The 19,189-nt window shown below is 32.2% G+C and overlaps 2 protein-coding genes and 1 long non-coding RNA gene across 3 annotated transcripts; 1 reads left to right on the forward strand and 2 right to left on the reverse strand.

Moving 5' to 3' along the window:
- Positions 1-10,057: 10,057 nt before the first annotated feature.
- On the reverse strand, positions 10,058-11,092 carry LOC130645713 (uncharacterized). Its single transcript, XR_008982726.1, has 2 exons — positions 10,430-11,092; positions 10,058-10,317 (listed from the first exon to the last, which is right to left on the reverse strand). It is a non-coding gene; the product is annotated as an uncharacterized LOC130645713 (long non-coding RNA).
- Positions 11,093-12,392: 1,300 nt separating this feature from the next.
- LOC130646088 (uncharacterized) lies at positions 12,393-13,454 on the reverse strand. The gene is made up of 4 exons (XM_057452227.1): positions 13,352-13,454; positions 13,136-13,231; positions 12,910-13,053; positions 12,393-12,830 (listed from the first exon to the last, which is right to left on the reverse strand). Exons 1-4 carry the CDS (start codon positions 13,452-13,454, stop codon positions 12,448-12,450), a joined length of 726 nt encoding a protein of 241 aa, XP_057308210.1. The 3' UTR covers positions 12,393-12,447.
- Positions 13,455-16,572: 3,118 nt separating this feature from the next.
- On the forward strand, positions 16,573-18,553 carry LOC130645712 (uncharacterized). The gene is made up of 6 exons (XM_057451793.1): positions 16,573-16,677; positions 16,788-16,894; positions 17,052-17,221; positions 17,297-17,316; positions 17,990-18,111; positions 18,335-18,553. Exons 1-6 carry the CDS (start codon positions 16,665-16,667, stop codon positions 18,452-18,454), a joined length of 552 nt encoding a protein of 183 aa, XP_057307776.1. The 5' UTR covers positions 16,573-16,664; the 3' UTR covers positions 18,455-18,553.
- The last annotated feature ends 636 nt before the right edge of the window (positions 18,554-19,189 follow it).

The raw sequence follows: 19,189 nt of genomic DNA on the forward strand, positions 1-19,189 counted from the left end.
TTTGAATCATGATTTTTAATTGTCATGTGACAGATATCATCCATACCAAGTTTTATAATTTATAACCTAACACAAGGGAAGTTATGATGTTAGGGCACTAAATTATTGTGCTTGAGCATTTAATACTTTTTTCCGCGTTTGGTTACTTTCGCAGAATATCTCTTTAGTGATGTAGCTATGAATGGGTATCCGATTTGCCTTTTTGCAAAAGTAAAGATTTACTTCAAATGGTCTGCTAGAACGTTATCTTCTTCGCGCGCGATATTTCTTAAAAGTATCTTTCTAGTGATGTATGCAAGGGTATATTCCACCTCTGCTTGTCTACTGTATCGTACATATATTTTATTTGTCTTGTTCTGCTAGGGCATCCAATATTTCAATGGAGCTAAAAATTCTCGCAAAATTTCCTTTTCATTGACTTATGAATGGGTCCAGCATTTCTGCTTTATTACTGACCAGAAGATGGTTTTCCTTTGAATTTATTTGCCCTTTTAAAGGATCTAAGATTCTATATTGTGTAGTGTATTGGTCTGGTTTCGGACCTTTGATGTGTCATTACGCAGGAAGGTATTTGTCCAGAACATCGTATCTCTTGGTGTATGGATAAGTATAGAATAATACCACTTGTTTAATGTATAGTATATCGTCTTCCCTCGGATTGTCATGTTTTAGGACATCTAATAATGTCAGTTCGAATGAACATAGAATCGCTTCTAATGAAGTATGAGTGGGTATAGCACACTGCTGTCTGTTCAATGTATTGTTTGACGACTTCCCTAAGATCGACATGCTTTGAGACTTTTAATATGTCATTTCACGAGATGGCATTTGTCTATAATATTGTTTTTGGTGTTGTATCGATGGGTACAGAATACTAACTGCTGTTTAGCATCTATTATGGGAACATATCTTTCTATTGGTGTATAGATATGTATTCAACCTCAGTGGTCTTATACTATAAAAATAACCGTTAAGGTTGCAACCAATTTCTTTGATTGGTCTGCTGTTTAAGGACATCTAACATGCTATTCAGAGAAGAGTAATTGTCCAAGAGATTGTTTCTATAGATGAATCAATGGGTATAAAGCACTACTGCTTGTTCAGTGTATACTATAACGTCTGTCGTCAGATTGGTCTGCCTTAAGACTTTTAATATGTTTTTTCGCGAGAGAATATTTGTCCAGAATGCAGTTTTGGTATTTTGTCAAAATATCTGTTCTATTAGTGGATGTATTTGTATCCTACCTCAATACCTCTATAGTGCAACGTGTTCCCTCAGATTGGTTTATATTGTAAAGCTTTCGCATTGATTGGTCTGCTTTAGGACTGTTGATGCGTCATTTCCAGGGAGGGTATTTCTCCATAAAATTGTTTCTATTTGTGTATGGATGTATTTCCAGCATAAGTGTTTGTGCAGGGTAAAGTATAAAATTTTCTCTTTGATTGGTCTTTTAAAATATCTCAGATCTTATTTTGCACATACCTCAACTTCTAAAAGTGTTACCTTAAATGACGTATGGATGTGTCTCACATTTACAGACTTCTTTTAATTTTTCTGCTAGGATTTCGACCTTTACTTTCATCCAGGTTGTTTTTTAGCCATGTATTGTGGAATATCCCATTTACTTACTGGTTTAGGGAGGCTTTATTTGAATAGATCTATTAGGTCATTTTTTAAATAGTCTTATCCAAGCTGTCACTGTCGTCTCTATTGCATGTGTATATAGAACAAAACCGCCTTTTTAGTGCATACTATACATCTTTCCTCAAATCTAACGGCTTAAGACTTTTACTGTGTCATTTGCGAGGGGGTATTTGTCCAGAATATTGTTTCTATTGGTGCATAGATGTGCACCCAACCTCACTGAATGTTTAATTTAAGGCGTAAAGTCTTCTCTTGATTGGCGTGCTTCATCTTTTCGCGAAAGCGTATTCGTCCAAAGTATAGTGTCTATTTGTGAATGGATTGTTATCCAACATCAGTGTTGGTTTGGTTTATAGTGAATAGTTTTTCCTTCGATTGGTCTGCTTTGGGACTTTTGATGTGTCATTTTCTTGGAGGGTATTTAGTCAAATATGACTTCTATTGGTGGATGGATGTGTATCCAACCTCAATATTTGTTCAATTACAGTGTAAAGTCTACACATTGATTAGTCTGCTTTAAAACTTTCATTTTTTTATATCGCGGCAAAGTACTTGTCCAAAATATAGTGTCTCTTTGTGTATTGACGTGTATTCAACATCAGTGTTTGTTTAGTTTAAAGTATAAAGTCTTCTCTTGATTGGCGTGCTTGAGGACTTTTAATGTAGGACTTTTGATGTATCATTTCGCAGAAGAGTATTTTGCCATAATATCATTTCTATTGGTAAATGGATGTATACTCAACCTCAATTGTTGTTTTTTTCAATATGTGATCACTTTGCATTAATTGGTCTACTTTAGAAATTTTGATACGTCATTTCCAGGGAGAACACTTGTTTCTACTGCGGAATAATGTGGCATATTACGTTGGTTATAGCCTATCTACAAAAAAATGCATTTGTTATGTAGCGATAGAGAGTATTATAAGGGTAATATGCAATATTATGCGATATTACGTTGGTTATGGATTATTGACAGAAAAATATAATATTATTATGGAACGATTGAGAGTATTATGAAGGTATTATGCTGTATTCTGTGATATTACGTTGGTATGGCCATCGACAAAAAAAATTTGTATTTTTTATGGAACGATAGAGAGTATTATGAAGGTATTATGCAGTATTATGCGATATTACTTTGGTATGGCCATCGACAGAAAATTTATGTATTTTTTATGAATTATGAAGGTATTATGCAGTATTATGCAGTATTATGCGATATTACGTTGGTATGGCCATCGACAGAAAAAATATGTATTTTTTATGGAACGACAGAGAGTATTATGAAAGTATTATGCAGTATTATGCGATATTACGTTGGTATGGCCATCGACAGAAAATTTATGTATTTTTTATGAATTATGAAGGTATTATGCAGTATTATGCAGTATTATGCGATATTACGTTGGTATGGCCATCGACAGAAAAATTTTGTATTTTTTATGTAACGACAGAGAGTATTATGAAGGTATTATGCAGTATTATGCGATATTACGTTGGTATGGCCATCGACAGAAAATTTATGTGTTTTTTATGAATTATGAAGGTATTATGCAGTATTATGCGATATTACGTTGTTATGGCCATCGACAGAAAATTTATGTGTTTTTTATGAATTATGAAGGTATTATGCAGTATTATGCAGTATTATGCGATATTACGTTGGTATGGCCATCGACAGAAAATTTAAGTACTTTTTTTGAATTATAAAGGTATTATGCAGTATTATGCAGTATTATGCGATATTACGTTGGTATGGCCATCGACAGAAAATTTATGTGTTTTTTATGAATTATGAAGGTATTATGCAGTATTATGCAGTATTATGCGATATTACGTTGGTATGGCCATCGACAGAAAATTTATGTGTTTTTTATGAATTATGAAGGTATTATGCAGTATTATGCGATATTACGTTGTTATGGCCATCGACAGAAAATTTAAGTACTTTTTTTGAATTATAAAGGTATTATGCAGTATTATGCAGTATTATGCGATATTACGTTGGTATGGCCATCGACAGAAAATTTATGTGTTTTTTATGAATTATGAAGGTATTATGCAGTATTATGCAGTATTATGCGATATTACGTTGGTATGGCCATCGACAGAAAATTTAAGTACTTTTTTTGAATTATAAAGGTATTATGCAGTATTATGCAGTATTATGCGATATTACGTTGGTATGGCCATCGACAGAAAATTTATGTGTTTTTTATGAATTATGAAGGTATTATGCAGTATTATGCGATATTACGTTGTTATGGCCATCGACAGAAAATTTAAGTACTTTTTTTGAATTATAAAGGTATTATGCAGTATTATGCAGTATTATGCGATATTACGTTGGTATGGCCATCGACAGAAAATTTATGTGTTTTTTATGAATTATGAAGGTATTATGCAGCATTATGCGATATTACGTTGTTATGGCCATCGACAGAAAATTTATGTACTTTTTTTGAATTATAAAGGTATTATGCAGTATTATGCAGTATTATGCGATATTACGTTGGTTATGGATTATTGACAGAAAAAATATGTATTTTTTATGGAACGATAGAGAGTATTATGAAGGCATTATGCAGTATTATGCGATATTACGTTGGTATGGCCATCGACAGAAAATTTTTGTATTTTTTATGTAACGACAGAGAGTATTATGAAGGTATTATGCAGTATTATGCGATATTACGTTGGTATGGCCATCGACAGAAAATTTATGTATTTTTTATGAATTATGAAGGTATTATGCAGTATTATGCAGTATTATGCGATATTACGTTGGTATGGCCATCGACAGAAAATTTATGTGTTTTTTATGAATTATGAAGGTATTATGCAGTATTATGCGATATTACGTTGTTATGGCCATCGACAGAAAATTTATGTACTTTTTTTGAATTATAAAGGTATTATGCAGTATTATGCAGTATTATGCGATATTACGTTGGTTATGGATTATTGACAGAAAAAATATGTATTTTTTATGGAACGATAGAGAGTATTATGAAGGCATTATGCAGTATTATGCGATATTACGTTGGTATGGCCATCGACAGAAAATTTTTGTATTTTTTATGTAACGACAGAGAGTATTATGAAGGCATTATGCAGTATTATGCGATATTACGTTGTTATGGCCATCGACAGAAAATTTATGTGTTTTTTATGAATTATGAAGGTATTATGCAGTATTATGCAGTATTATGCGATATTACGTTGGTATGGCCATCGACAGAAAATTTAAGTACTTTTTTTGAATTATAAAGGTATTATGCAGTATTATGCAGTATTATGCGATATTACGTTGGTATGGCCATCGACAGAAAATTTATGTGTTTTTTATGAATTATGAAGGTATTATGCAGTATTATGCAGTATTATGCGATATTACGTTGGTATGGCCATCGACAGAAAATTTATGTGTTTTTTATGAATTATGAAGGTATTATGCAGTATTATGCGATATTACGTTGTTATGGCCATCGACAGAAAATTTAAGTACTTTTTTTGAATTATAAAGGTATTATGCAGTATTATGCAGTATTATGCGATATTACGTTGGTATGGCCATCGACAGAAAATTTATGTGTTTTTTATGAATTATGAAGGTATTATGCAGTATTATGCAGTATTATGCGATATTACGTTGGTATGGCCATCGACAGAAAATTTAAGTACTTTTTTTGAATTATAAAGGTATTATGCAGTATTATGCAGTATTATGCGATATTACGTTGGTATGGCCATCGACAGAAAATTTATGTGTTTTTTATGAATTATGAAGGTATTATGCAGTATTATGCGATATTACGTTGTTATGGCCATCGACAGAAAATTTATGTACTTTTTTTGAATTATAAAGGTATTATGCAGTATTATGCAGTATTATGCGATATTACGTTGGTTATGGATTATTGACAGAAAAAATATGTATTTTTTATGGAACGATAGAGAGTATTATGAAGGCATTATGCAGTATTATGCGATATTACGTTGGTATGGCCATCGACAGAAAATTTTTGTATTTTTTATGTAACGACAGAGAGTATTATGAAGGTATTATGCAGTATTATGCGATATTACGTTGGTATGGCCATCGACAGAAAATTTATGTGTTTTTTATGAATTATGAAGGTATTATGCAGTATTATGCGATATTACGTTGTTATGGCCATCGACAGAAAATTTAAGTACTTTTTTTGAATTATAAAGGTATTATGCAGTATTATGCAGTATTATGCGATATTACGTTGGTATGGCCATCGACAGAAAATTTATGTGTTTTTTATGAATTATGAAGGTATTATGCAGCATTATGCGATATTACGTTGTTATGGCCATCGACAGAAAATTTATGTACTTTTTTTGAATTATAAAGGTATTATGCAGTATTATGCAGTATTATGCGATATTACGTTGGTTATGGATTATTGACAGAAAAAATATGTATTTTTTATGGAACGATAGAGAGTATTATGAAGGCATTATGCAGTATTATGCGATATTACGTTGGTATGGCCATCGACAGAAAATTTTTGTATTTTTTATGTAACGACAGAGAGTATTATGAAGGTATTATGCAGTATTATGCGATATTACGTTGGTATGGCCATCGACAGAAAATTTATGTATTTTTTATGAATTATGAAGGTATTATGCAGTATTATGCAGTATTATGCGATATTACGTTGGTATGGCCATCGACAGAAAATTTATGTGTTTTTTATGAATTATGAAGGTATTATGCAGTATTATGCAGTATTATGCGATATTACGTTGGTATGGCCATCGACAGAAAATTTATGTGTTTTTTATGAATTATGAAGGTATTATGCAGTATTATGCGATATTACGTTGTTATGGCCATCGACAGAAAATTTATGTACTTTTTTTGAATTATAAAGGTATTATGCAGTATTATGCAGTATTATGCGATATTACGTTGGTTATGGATTATTGACAGAAAAAATATGTATTTTTTATGGAACGATAGAGAGTATTATGAAGGCATTATGCAGTATTATGCGATATTACGTTGGTATGGCCATCGACAGAAAATTTTTGTATTTTTTATGTAACGACAGAGAGTATTATGAAGGTATTATGCAGTATTATGCGATATTACGTTGGTATGGCCATCGACAGAAAATTTATGTGTTTTTTATGAATTATGAAGGTATTATGCAGTATTATGCGATATTACGTTGTTATGGCCATCGACAGAAAATTTAAGTACTTTTTTTGAATTATAAAGGTATTATGCAGTATTATGCAGTATTATGCGATATTACGTTGGTATGGCCATCGACAGAAAATTTATGTGTTTTTTATGAATTATGAAGGTATTATGCAGCATTATGCGATATTACGTTGTTATGGCCATCGACAGAAAATTTAAGTACTTTTTTTGAATTATAAAGGTATTATGCAGTATTATGCAGTATTATGCGATATTACGTTGGTATGGCCATCGACAGAAAATTTATGTGTTTTTTATGAATTATGAAGGTATTATGCAGCATTATGCGATATTACGTTGTTATGGCCATCGACAGAAAATTTATGTACTTTTTTTGAATTATAAAGGTATTATGCAGTATTATGCAGTATTATGCGATATTACGTTGGTTATGGATTATTGACAGAAAAAATATGTATTTTTTATGGAACGATAGAGAGTATTATGAAGGCATTATGCAGTATTATGCGATATTACGTTGGTATGGCCATCGACAGAAAATTTTTGTATTTTTTATGTAACGACAGAGAGTATTATGAAGGTATTATGCAGTATTATGCGATATTACGTTGGTATGGCCATCGACAGAAAATTTATGTATTTTTTATGAATTATGAAGGTATTATGCAGTATTATGCAGTATTATGCGATATTACGTTGGTATGGCCATCGACAGAAAATTTATGTGTTTTTTATGAATTATGAAGGTATTATGCAGTATTATGCAGTATTATGCGATATTACGTTGGTATGGCCATCGACAGAAAATTTATGTGTTTTTTATGAATTATGAAGGTATTATGCAGTATTATGCGATATTACGTTGTTATGGCCATCGACAGAAAATTTATGTACTTTTTTTGAATTATAAAGGTATTATGCAGTATTATGCAGTATTATGCGATATTACGTTGGTTATGGATTATTGACAGAAAAAATATGTATTTTTTATGGAACGATAGAGAGTATTATGAAGGCATTATGCAGTATTATGCGATATTACGTTGGTATGGCCATCGACAGAAAATTTTTGTATTTTTTATGTAACGACAGAGAGTATTATGAAGGTATTATGCAGTATTATGCGATATTACGTTGGTATGGCCATCGACAGAAAATTTATGTGTTTTTTATGAATTATGAAGGTATTATGCAGTATTATGCGATATTACGTTGTTATGGCCATCGACAGAAAATTTAAGTACTTTTTTTGAATTATAAAGGTATTATGCAGTATTATGCAGTATTATGCGATATTACGTTGGTATGGCCATCGACAGAAAATTTATGTGTTTTTTATGAATTATGAAGGTATTATGCAGCATTATGCGATATTACGTTGTTATGGCCATCGACAGAAAATTTATGTACTTTTTTTGAATTATAAAGGTATTATGCAGTATTATGCAGTATTATGCGATATTACGTTGGTTATGGATTATTGACAGAAAAAATATGTATTTTTTATGGAACGATAGAGAGTATTATGAAGGCATTATGCAGTATTATGCGATATTACGTTGGTATGGCCATCGACAGAAAATTTTTGTATTTTTTATGTAACGACAGAGAGTATTATGAAGGTATTATGCAGTATTATGCGATATTACGTTGGTATGGCCATCGACAGAAAATTTATGTATTTTTTATGAATTATGAAGGTATTATGCAGTATTATGCAGTATTATGCGATATTACGTTGGTATGGCCATCGACAGAAAATTTATGTGTTTTTTATGAATTATGAAGGTATTATGCAGTATTATGCGATATTACGTTGTTATGGCCATCGACAGAAAATTTATGTACTTTTTTTGAATTATAAAGGTATTATGCAGTATTATGCAGTATTATGCGATATTACGTTGGTTATGGATTATTGACAGAAAAAATATGTATTTTTTATGGAACGATAGAGAGTATTATGAAGGCATTATGCAGTATTATGCGATATTACGTTGGTATGGCCATCGACAGAAAATTTTTGTATTTTTTATGTAACGACAGAGAGTATTATGAAGGCATTATGCAGTATTATGCGATATTACGTTGTTATGGCCATCGACAGAAAATTTATGTACTTTTTTTGAATTATAAAGGTATTATGCAGTATTATGCAGTATTATGCGATATTACGTTGGTTATGGATTATTGACAGAAAAAATATGTATTTGTTATGTAGCGACAGAGAGTATTATGAAGGTATTATGCAGTATTATGCGATATTACGTTGGTATGACCATCGACAGAAAAAATATGTATTTGTTATATAGAGAGGATGTCGGATAATGCGGTTTCATTTGTCGGGTCCATTTGGTTGGAGAAGTATGACTGAACGTCTGTCGGCTTTTTATGTCGATAAAGTATGAAGGTTGTTACTTATGTTGTACGTCGTGTGTCGGGACCACTTAGCCCGGTGCTAAATGAAGTCGTTGCCTATTTAGCACTGAACTAGACGGAAGATGCTTTATCCAAAATGCCATTCCGTGGTTTTAAATTTTAAAATTAACTCTTTTTTAAAATACTTCGGCATTAAATATGGCTTCATTACCCAGATTCCCGATTTACCCAGATTTTATTGGTAATTGAGCAGCAGTGTCATTAAACTGCTCCTGCTCCGTTGGTACATCATAAATGACAGATGGATCGTATTCAGGGAACTCTTCAACCACAGACGTCGCATGATTTTCTTCTTTTTTAGAGACAATGCAACCTCGTCCTCAGGGCATCTTGTATCTTTTCTGACCCCGGGGCAACGATACAAACATGTATCGCCGTCCCGGGGTCAGAAAAGATACAAGATGCCCTGGGGATGAGGTTGGAGACAATGTTGATTATGGATGAAAACTTTTTTTTTCATCAGCCAAATCGACTCTTCCCGAAAACGCCGATTTTTTTGGTTTTGGTTTTGGGAGAGGTTGGAATTTTTTACTTAAATATGTTGATCCTCTATAACTTTTGGTCTTTCCAAAACCAAATTGTCTTCCTTGGGAGCATGAAATGATAGATCATTTAAAGGCCGAGTCAAGGTTTCATGAAGATGGTCTAGTGCATCATTATCATACACTGAATGACAAGCTCTTGATTTGGTTTAAATTTCTCTGCAACACGAGGCCTTAAACCTATTTGGGAAACATATTTTAGGAATAGAATCTATTAAAACGGACTCGGTTTCGACATCATTAATGTCAATAAAATCGTTCTACATTTGGTTATCTTCTAAAGTAACCTCCTTGCTAATAACTTCATGATCCAAGATGAAAAAAGGAGATAAAGTGTATCGCGACGATAAAGATTTCCAGGATACATCTGCGACATTGTCACTAATGACGGATAGGATGTGGTTACAGGGCAACAAGGATTTGTTGGGGTGACTCCTTGTTCTTGATATCTTCGAAGAGAATCTTGTGATTTTTTAAATTAATATCTAAAAAATTAAGTTGGTAACACACACAAAGATTTTCTTTTTTAAAGAAGACTACTGCTTTTTGTTTCTCTTGGTCAAAAGATCAATTTTTTTATTATAACTTAAAACTCACCAGCAACTCCGAATGATTTATCTTTTTGATAAACAGAGACAAATGATAATGATTTTATCTCGAGATTTCTAACTGCTACATCGACATCTTCCATGGATTCGAATATATATTTCTGTTTTTCTTTTTACAATCTACAAAGTATCCAGTGGAAAAAAATTTTCGATTTTGATTTATTTCCAGCTTTTACTTTTTCTTTATAATATCCAAGAATAATAAAAAAAAACTTTGACAACTTACCATCTAGATTTTCATTATTCGTTTTATTTATTTCGATTATTGAACGATAATTACAGTTCGAAAGGTTTTATTTTAGTTGAAAACTTCAACGGTATACAAAATCTCAAAAACACGTGCGTGTGCGTCCAGGCTTTTTCCGCGAACTCCTGCTAAATGCGCCACCCAATGCATTTCGGTATTATGCAACAACACGTCATATTTGAATGACGTAATTCTAATAATAATTTAAATTTAAAACCACGAAATCGCATTTTGGATAAAGCATCTTCCGAACTAGACGGTACGCTATAATGCTGTAGCTATTGGATGTCGTTTTACCCTTTTTCTCATTTCTTAGTAGGTTCAGAAATAAATAGATAGATGTGCATTTTTTGAATGGATAGTGTCTGAAATATCTAGGGGTATACACTGTCTATTATTTCCAGAAAGAAGGGCCATGACCAGTCAGTTCAATTTTTAAGAAAAAAGAATTTATGACGCGGTATTTGTACGCAGTGGTCAGTCCAGGGTGTTTTTGAGATGTTTTTGAGCACGTATTTTTGAGATTTTGTATACCGTTGAAGTTTTCAACTAAAATAAAACCTTTGTGGCGCCGTAGATTAGTGGTTATAGCTCTCGTACTCTGGCGATTCAACATGGGCGAGTGAATGTTACCATAGCCCCGGGTTAACCCAAGCCATGTGAGGGAAATTAGGAAGATGGCACACTGTGTGGGCCTTTGGATGTTGCCGGGAGTTGTCTAGTAGAGCGCGGGTTCTAATTGGGTCTGCATAGCTCAAAATGAGCATTAAATACTCTAGGATTCTCCATCTACACCATGGCCCCTCCTGGAAATAATAGACAGGGTATATCCCTCGATATTTGTGAGGCTAGCCATGTAAAATATGCACATCTATCTATCTCTAGGGTAAACACTTAACTAAGCGATGGTAGGTTAATTAGGGCATACCACCTATTTAGGCGACTTACTGTACCCTAGTTAGGCCATATGTAACCTAGTTAAGGCATTAGAATATTTAATGGCTTTTCACACATTCCTAAGAAAAAATCGCAAAAAATCTTTGTTCAGAATGGATAGTCTATGTGACCATGATTCCAAAATTGTCACTCGTGCCTAGATATGTTTGCGCGCAAGTAAGAATTATGTTAAAATAAATTATATAACCTAATTAGGTCAAGTTGCCTATTTAGGTGAACACTGCCACGTTTTCGTCCGCCATATTTATTTTTTCCCTGCAACGTGAATGGCTGAAATCCATTATTTAAAACAACAAATAATGCCACTCAAGGTTTGGGCCATAAGTTATCAATGCGCAATGCAAATAAGACGATAATTGGTCAAAATTATGTGCAAAGTGGACAGATTTGATTCACATAAATATTGTATTGCGAAACGCAATGATTTTAACGTATTTACAACAAAGTTTTTGTTCGCCTAGTTAGACTACAGGTAGCCTAATTAAACTACATCACATCGCCTAACTAAACGACTTGCCTAAGTAGGTCATGCCGCCTAATTAGGTGTTTAACCCAACTGGTGGTTATTCATACGTGACCATACTTTAATATTTTTTTTCTATTCGTACATGACTCACATACTTTATTATTTTTTTTCTATTCGTACATGACATTCGTGTACTTTATTATTTTCCTTATATTCGTACGGGACACTCCTGTACTTTATTTATTTAAAATGAATTTAGGGGAATTAAAAGTAATTTAGAGAATTTCACAGTATGTATATATTTACAAAAAAGCATTCTTAACAATCTTTTTCATCTTTATCTGTTTTTATGGCTGTGGTGTGTCGTACGGAGCAAGGTTTGTAGAACCAGATAGATCCTGGTTGCTGGCATTTTTGTTCTGCCAATACACAATAGATGGCACCAGCACAGACAACCATCACATCCCACAGACGTTTCCTCAGAAAGATCGTTGTTGCAAACTTCGCAAAACCATTTCTTATTTTTTGTATTTTTTATAACATGCTTCCACACAGCTTTACCACACAAGTGTTGGATCATCGATAAATCGATGTTGTCTTGATCAGACAGTTTTGGACGAAATTCTGTCTGCATCATTTCCTGAGTAATTGTTTTCTTTCCAGATAATATGACTGGAATGTCTGCTGTAGTCTTTTCTTTTAGTACCCATTCTAACATTACTAAAAGTAAGGAAATATAAAATGATAAATAAAGAATATACACAAAAAAGCTTAGTATAATGAACTTTTTACAACTAACATTTAATTTTATCATTGGTCAGCAAATTAACGAATGGTACTATCTTTTCTTTTGTTTTTCTGTTGGGCAGGCCAATTGCTGTATAAAGCCCTTTCGGTCTTCTTTTTTTGCACATTTTTGGTGGCAATTTGATGAGGGAGAACCCTAAATTAAGAATTATTTTTTATGTAACAACACGCTAAAATTAGAAAATTGCAGAGAATTATAGACTATATATAGTACTTACGGTTAAAATTTGAATCATTATTATCCTCAAATGGCTTTGAGTCAACAAGGCTTTTTACACCTTTCACCTCACAAAAGGTGTTTGAAATAGTTGGAGCTGAATAAAAAACAAGTAATGTAATTGAGGGGTAACAATAATAAATATCTCTGTTGTTGGTTCGTTGTAAAAGGTTTTTATCTTGGCTTTTCACCCCTTCCACCCATTCTGTACGAATACCATGCCAGTTTTTATCAAAGTAAGTCAGTACAGGTTTGATTTTTGTGTCTTCCAATTCCTGGTAAAGCTGTTCATACTGATCCTCTGATTCTGCATATGCCATTTTACTAATTATTTCTAAACATAGGGAGACTTGCAAATCAGTAATGCCCATCTTTATTGTCGTAATCTCACATTTGAAAGCTCCCACTGTGTGAAACAAGCATAACTTTATGGATGCACGAGGAAACTGCTCTTTCAAGGTATCTCTTTTGTCGATTCACAATTGTCGATTTCTTCTCATTCCTTACTATCAAAATACCAACAATCTCACTTTCTAAATTTGCATCCACGCATATTAACAAATATACTGGCATTCGCAAATCTTTTAATTTGTAGATTTCGTCTAACATAGCAGGTCTGGGTAAGCAAAAAAAGCTTTTCTCATCTTCATGTCCTGATAGTATACAGCGTTCAATGTATCTTCGCTGTCAACAATAACTTCCACAGTGGCTCCTTAAATTGAAAGTAGTAATAATCTTTCACGTCATTTAAAAAAATTGAAAATCAATACCCGGAAATAATTTTTTTCTTGAATTGCGAAATTAAGTATCTGCGAAAATTAAGGTAGTACATCAATTCAAAAATTTAAATTCTTACCAGGCACACTTCTCATTTCTCTGATACAGTACCGATCGCGAGTAACTATACACGAGTATTAAACTACGGGTACGAGTAATTTCTTCCATGGAAATCCACAAGGACGCGACGAGTATAATGAGCGTACGAGTACTCGCACATCTTTGCTACTGTACTCACAGTACTCGCTACCGTGCTCGAAAGGCAAACAATATAATTAAACGAGAAACTGGCGAGGAATGCGCTTGCGGCCAATATGCTTTTATGATGTTGGATTTATTGAAAAACACTATTTTTACAGTGTTATTTTCTTTGTTCGTTAGTTTTCTATGTTCAATAGTGAGTTGAAGCTGGCATTGAGATCACATGGTAACACTTTAAGCCCTGGCGTTTTGTTGATTTACAATCGAATCAGCAGCACCATTTAGAACCATGCCACAGGGACCTGACACTCCGAAGAGCCAGACAAGTAAACTCATTCACGTTATATTCAACTCAACTGCGGGAAAGTGCGCACCAACACAAGCTATATATGATAGCCAGAACGAGGGAGAACCTCAATTGCCTTACGGCAGAGTCGTAACTTTCAAGCGAACTCTTTTGCTTCTGAACAAACAAACAAACCAAGGTCACTTCTGAAAAATGATTTTTAAGTCTAAAATACCAAATGAAATTCAGATTTCTGCGTTATAAAGTTCTCCTCACTCTCTCTGAAACATGATTCTGGAGATAAATTTTTCTTTTGTGTTGAATGTTATTCTAATCTATTTATATATTTGTAATCACATTGAGAATATTGAAATGATTTGCTTCTGGTAATAGAACGATATAGCAGGTATCATGTTTACGAGTTATTGAAATGTATTTCACAAGCTAGTGCCTAGGACTAAATTTATAAATGCTGTTAAAAACAATAAGAAATGTAACAATTTAGTTTGAATGATATTCATTCTTTCTTTTCTTTTTTGTAGTCGCTAATTTCAAACAACAGGTGCCCACAAAATATGTGAAAAAAATTAAAAATACAATTAATAAGACAGGTGAAACTTGATTGGTAAAATGAGAATGGATAATAAAATTATAAAAACATGAGAAAGAATCTTCCGTACATCGTTGTTACAGACGATCTGTAATAATTCATTATTTTGTTTATTTTTATGCATTTTAACTAAGACACATATCCTTGATACACGTTATTTTTTAATATAATATTTTCCATATAAGAACATAAAGCTTCATAGAAACAAAATTTAGTGCTAAAATGCTCCTTTAAACTTTCAAACTGGCGAAATGCTGATAGCTACACGATAGACTTGAAAGCTACTTATAATTTATGAAAACCCATTTTGAAGTAATTACGGAACTCGCTCAAAATTCGGGTGCACATCATTCTCACTGGATTCAAGATTTCTCTGCTGAGCACATTTTTACTTTTGGTTACTTACAAAACAACAGGACTCCCGCACAGAGTACAAGAGCTATTACCACTAATCTACGGCGCCACACAAAATCTACAGCGGCACACATGCTAAACCTGTTTTCATTGTTTTTATTGAAACTTTTCTTGCCAAATCACAAGGCTGAAATATTATACCAGACAAATGTTAAACTGTATTATTAGCTAAACTTTATCTGATTTATCTTAGCTATTTAATTCATTTTTGTAACTTTTATAACCTGCTATTGTCAAATACATGTTTACTCTTGTGTGCCAAATAATCGTCCCCCTGCCCGCTTGGTAATTTTCTAACCCCAATGCTTATTAGGACCCCCTGATTATTAATTTTTGATAAACATCACTCATTTCTGTACCATTATCCATCATTTATAAAATGTTTTATAGATTTGCTATTTTTACAAGTTACTGTATACTGTGCTGTAGTACATTAAATTGGTATACATTTTAACGGTGTGTAATATTTTTAATATGTCCGCATGATGGAGGTTAAATTTACCAGAAATGAATTCCTTTTTAATCCCCCCCCTTTAATTTGGACACCCCTGTTTAATAAAATTCTGGTATTTATCCAACTCCCCCAACTATTAAGACCCCCCGTTTATTTGGCACTCCAGAGTACTTACTTTACTTTACTTACTCCAATTCGTCATACATATAAACATTTTATTTTTAAAATATTGGTTACTACAAGCTAAATACATTATGCTACCTACAATTTTTTACCATGTCCAAAGATCGGTCTGTCCAATTTTAGGACAGTACTGGCTAATTTGATTTTTGTTTATAAACCCAAATATTATTTTTAAGTGTGTCTGAAAATTTTTATAGGGTATTGCAAACAACAGAACTTATGTGGCACCCCCCTTTTTAAAAAATGTCCAAACATTTTAAACCCTTATAATAGACCAACAGGCTTTATTTCTAAGGGCAGCTATCAAATATTACTGTCAATTGCTGCAGTTTTCCATTGGTTTTTGTGCATTAAGCATACTTCTCATGTTTATTAAGGGTGCTCTTCATGAACTAAAAATGATACTTGAGTAGAAAGAGAAAAGAGTTTGCACTTAATCACGTGTTATATTCAATGGAAATTGAGAGTGATCATTTTCCACTTTATAACTAGCAAAAAGAGCATATTTTTGTTATATAATAATTATTTTTTATTAATTTTAGCATTTCACAATAAAAAGAATTATTTTAATGAAAACAAAATTTTAAATGATGTAATGAAAAGAAATGGATAGAAAAGGTATGTAATGTTCCACAGCTTGTTTTAACACTGGGATGATGTATCCTTATTATTTAACTTAATTCTAATGCATTGTTGTATACAAGTATACAAGTTCTAACCTCCAACAGGAACAAACATTTTGGAGGGTGAGGCATCGGAAAGTGATGAAGAGATATCTGATTATCATGGATTTGTTCAAAATACAATGGTAACAGAACCTAAAACTGAAGCTAAAGTAGGTATAGCTTAAAGTTTTTAAGTTATAAACTTTATTCTCTGTTTTCATGTTTTATTTTTGGTTAAACATTTTGGCATGTTTTTTGAGCCATTATATTTATCAAATATACTTTTTGTGTTTTTGTATTTTGTAACAAAGTAATGTTTCTCAATAGAGTGACGGCCCTAGCAGCAGTGTTGTTGTATCAGGTGAAGCTTCAGAAAGTGACGATGACATCGGAGAGTACATTGGAAGAAATTTTCCATCTCTTCAAGATCAAACTGGTCCAACGTTAGAGGAAGAATATTCGGTCTCCATAGAAACTAAAAAGCCTAGATTTGAATCGTAAGTTTGCATACAAAAGAGTTTTTATTTTGTTTATTTTTCTGTGTTTCATTTTTAGATTTCTTTTACTTTTAGACCTTTTCACAAGAAAATTTGTAAGTATATTTTATTTATTTATTTATTTTTATAAATGCTAATTTCGAGGTGTATAGGGATAAGAAATATTCCAAACATAAATACTGTACACACATTCTTTTCCTTCACAGAAATTTTTTGTTAATTAAAACTTACCTGAAGACCTTTTACGAGTTTTAATTTTGTAATGATTTTTAGACTGGTTGGTACATTTTTTCTAATGACGTATCGATTTCATGCACATTGTAATGTTTGCTAAGCAAATTCAAATTAATTTTAAATAAGAAGATAAAAGTTTAGTGAATTTAGCAAAAGTTACATAATGTTCAATATTGACAAAAAATGCTATAAATCAAATCAACGCACAACTTTTTTCTCATTCTAAAGTTATAGGTGACCAAAAAAGTTAAGTATAAAATTGTTTGGGCCGTTTTGGAGACTGATAAATTCTCTCTCAGAAAGATTTTATTCAATATAATATATCTATCTAGTTTGAGTTGTTGTTGTTGTTGTTGTTGTTGTTGTTGTTGTTGTTAAAACACTATGATCACTAAGTACCATTTTATAGCAAAAGTTAAAAACAATTTCGACTTTATATGGTTGATTTTTTAGAACTCACCTTGAAATTAAAACGTCTCAGTGTTCATGTTTTTTACATTTTCATTTTTGTCAAATTTTATTTTTAAATTTTAGGGGAAAGAAATTTCGCATTTCGACTTGGTATTGTACAGATGCAATTAGAAAAGTTTAACCACGTGACTGGGCGTTTGGAAAGTTTCATTCCGCTTGCAAATCGTTCGCAAGTGCACATGCAGGTATAAAAACGCATTTTCTTTAAAATGCTGTATTTATATTTTAGGTGGGAATTTTTAGTCAAAAATGGGTGCTATTTTAGGGGAAAGTGAAAACATAGTTATATACTTCATATTTTTTTATTTTTTTAGTCACTAAAATAACAAATCTGAAAAATAACAAATTAAGGACGAGAAGTTACTTCTCCAATTATAATAGTTGTTTTGCTCGTACTTTTTGTTTCAGGACGCGTTGAAGCAATATCGTAATATATCCGAAACAACGAAACATTTAAATGAAACTTTTGAAAACGTGTTACACCAAGCAGATCTTCCTGATTTAAATGTATCGGTATCGTTGGATTAATATTTATGTTGAATATATATGTCAATGTTTTGTTTATATTGAATTTGGTTATTTTGTAAATTTCTTTTTGTGCAATAAAATTACCTGTTATGGCAATAATGTGTTCTTTTTGCGAGCACCAATCAATTATATACCTGCCATTTTTGTTGATATGTGGTATAGCTTTGATACATATCGACTTTTCAATTTAAAGGTAAATGATCAGCTGTCTATGCTCTGTTTAGCTAAATTACCTATTCGAGAAAAAAACGAAGTCAAAGTACTGGTGCAAAGTAGTACCCAGAGAAAAAATTATTTTCTTTACTAATACTTAAAAATCACTTTAAATGCACAAAAACTTTGCGAATTTCGGCCAAATTCGCGAATTTTATTTTAATTGCAAAATTTTCTCAGAGCATTAATTCACGAAAGTTAAAGCGACAATTTTAAGGTAATATTTTGAATCATACACTCAACATAACGTGAAGATTCTAAAACCTGACCGAATATAGTGAGAAAAAACATATTATTAGCCTAGATGTTTCTTAACCTTAAAAGAGATTTTCCAAAGATTTACAAGATGACGGCATTAAAATTTTGTTTTTTGATACATGGCCTAAAATTGATTGCTTTTGTTTTGACAAAATTTGGCATAGTTAGCAAAAAGAAATAAATAAACCAAAATATTTTTATTTTCACACATTTCTCTTATAAAAGTTGCAAGGTGTGTTATTTTTTATTCTGTTGCAGCATGTT

The sequence above is a fragment of the Hydractinia symbiolongicarpus genome, chromosome 5 (genome assembly GCF_029227915.1).
Source record: "Hydractinia symbiolongicarpus strain clone_291-10 chromosome 5, HSymV2.1, whole genome shotgun sequence".
Taxonomy (NCBI): Eukaryota; Metazoa; Cnidaria; class Hydrozoa; order Anthoathecata; family Hydractiniidae; genus Hydractinia; species Hydractinia symbiolongicarpus.

Coding starts and splice junctions, on each gene's coding strand:
- LOC130646088 (XM_057452227.1), bottom strand. CDS start 13,454: ATGGCATATGCAGAATCAGAGGATCAGTATGAACAGCTTTACCAGGAA. Junction 13,232..13,351: donor CTTTGATAAAAACTGGCATG/GTATTCGTACAG, acceptor TTTTTTATTCAG/CTCCAACTATTTCAAACACC. Junction 13,054..13,135: donor TAATGATTCAAATTTTAACC/GTAAGTACTATA, acceptor TTCTTAATTTAG/GGTTCTCCCTCATCAAATTG.
- LOC130645712 (XM_057451793.1), top strand. Junction 16,895..17,051: donor AACCTAAAACTGAAGCTAAA/GTAGGTATAGCT, acceptor GTTTCTCAATAG/AGTGACGGCCCTAGCAGCAG. Junction 17,222..17,296: donor AAAAAGCCTAGATTTGAATC/GTAAGTTTGCAT, acceptor TTTTACTTTTAG/ACCTTTTCACAAGAAAATTT.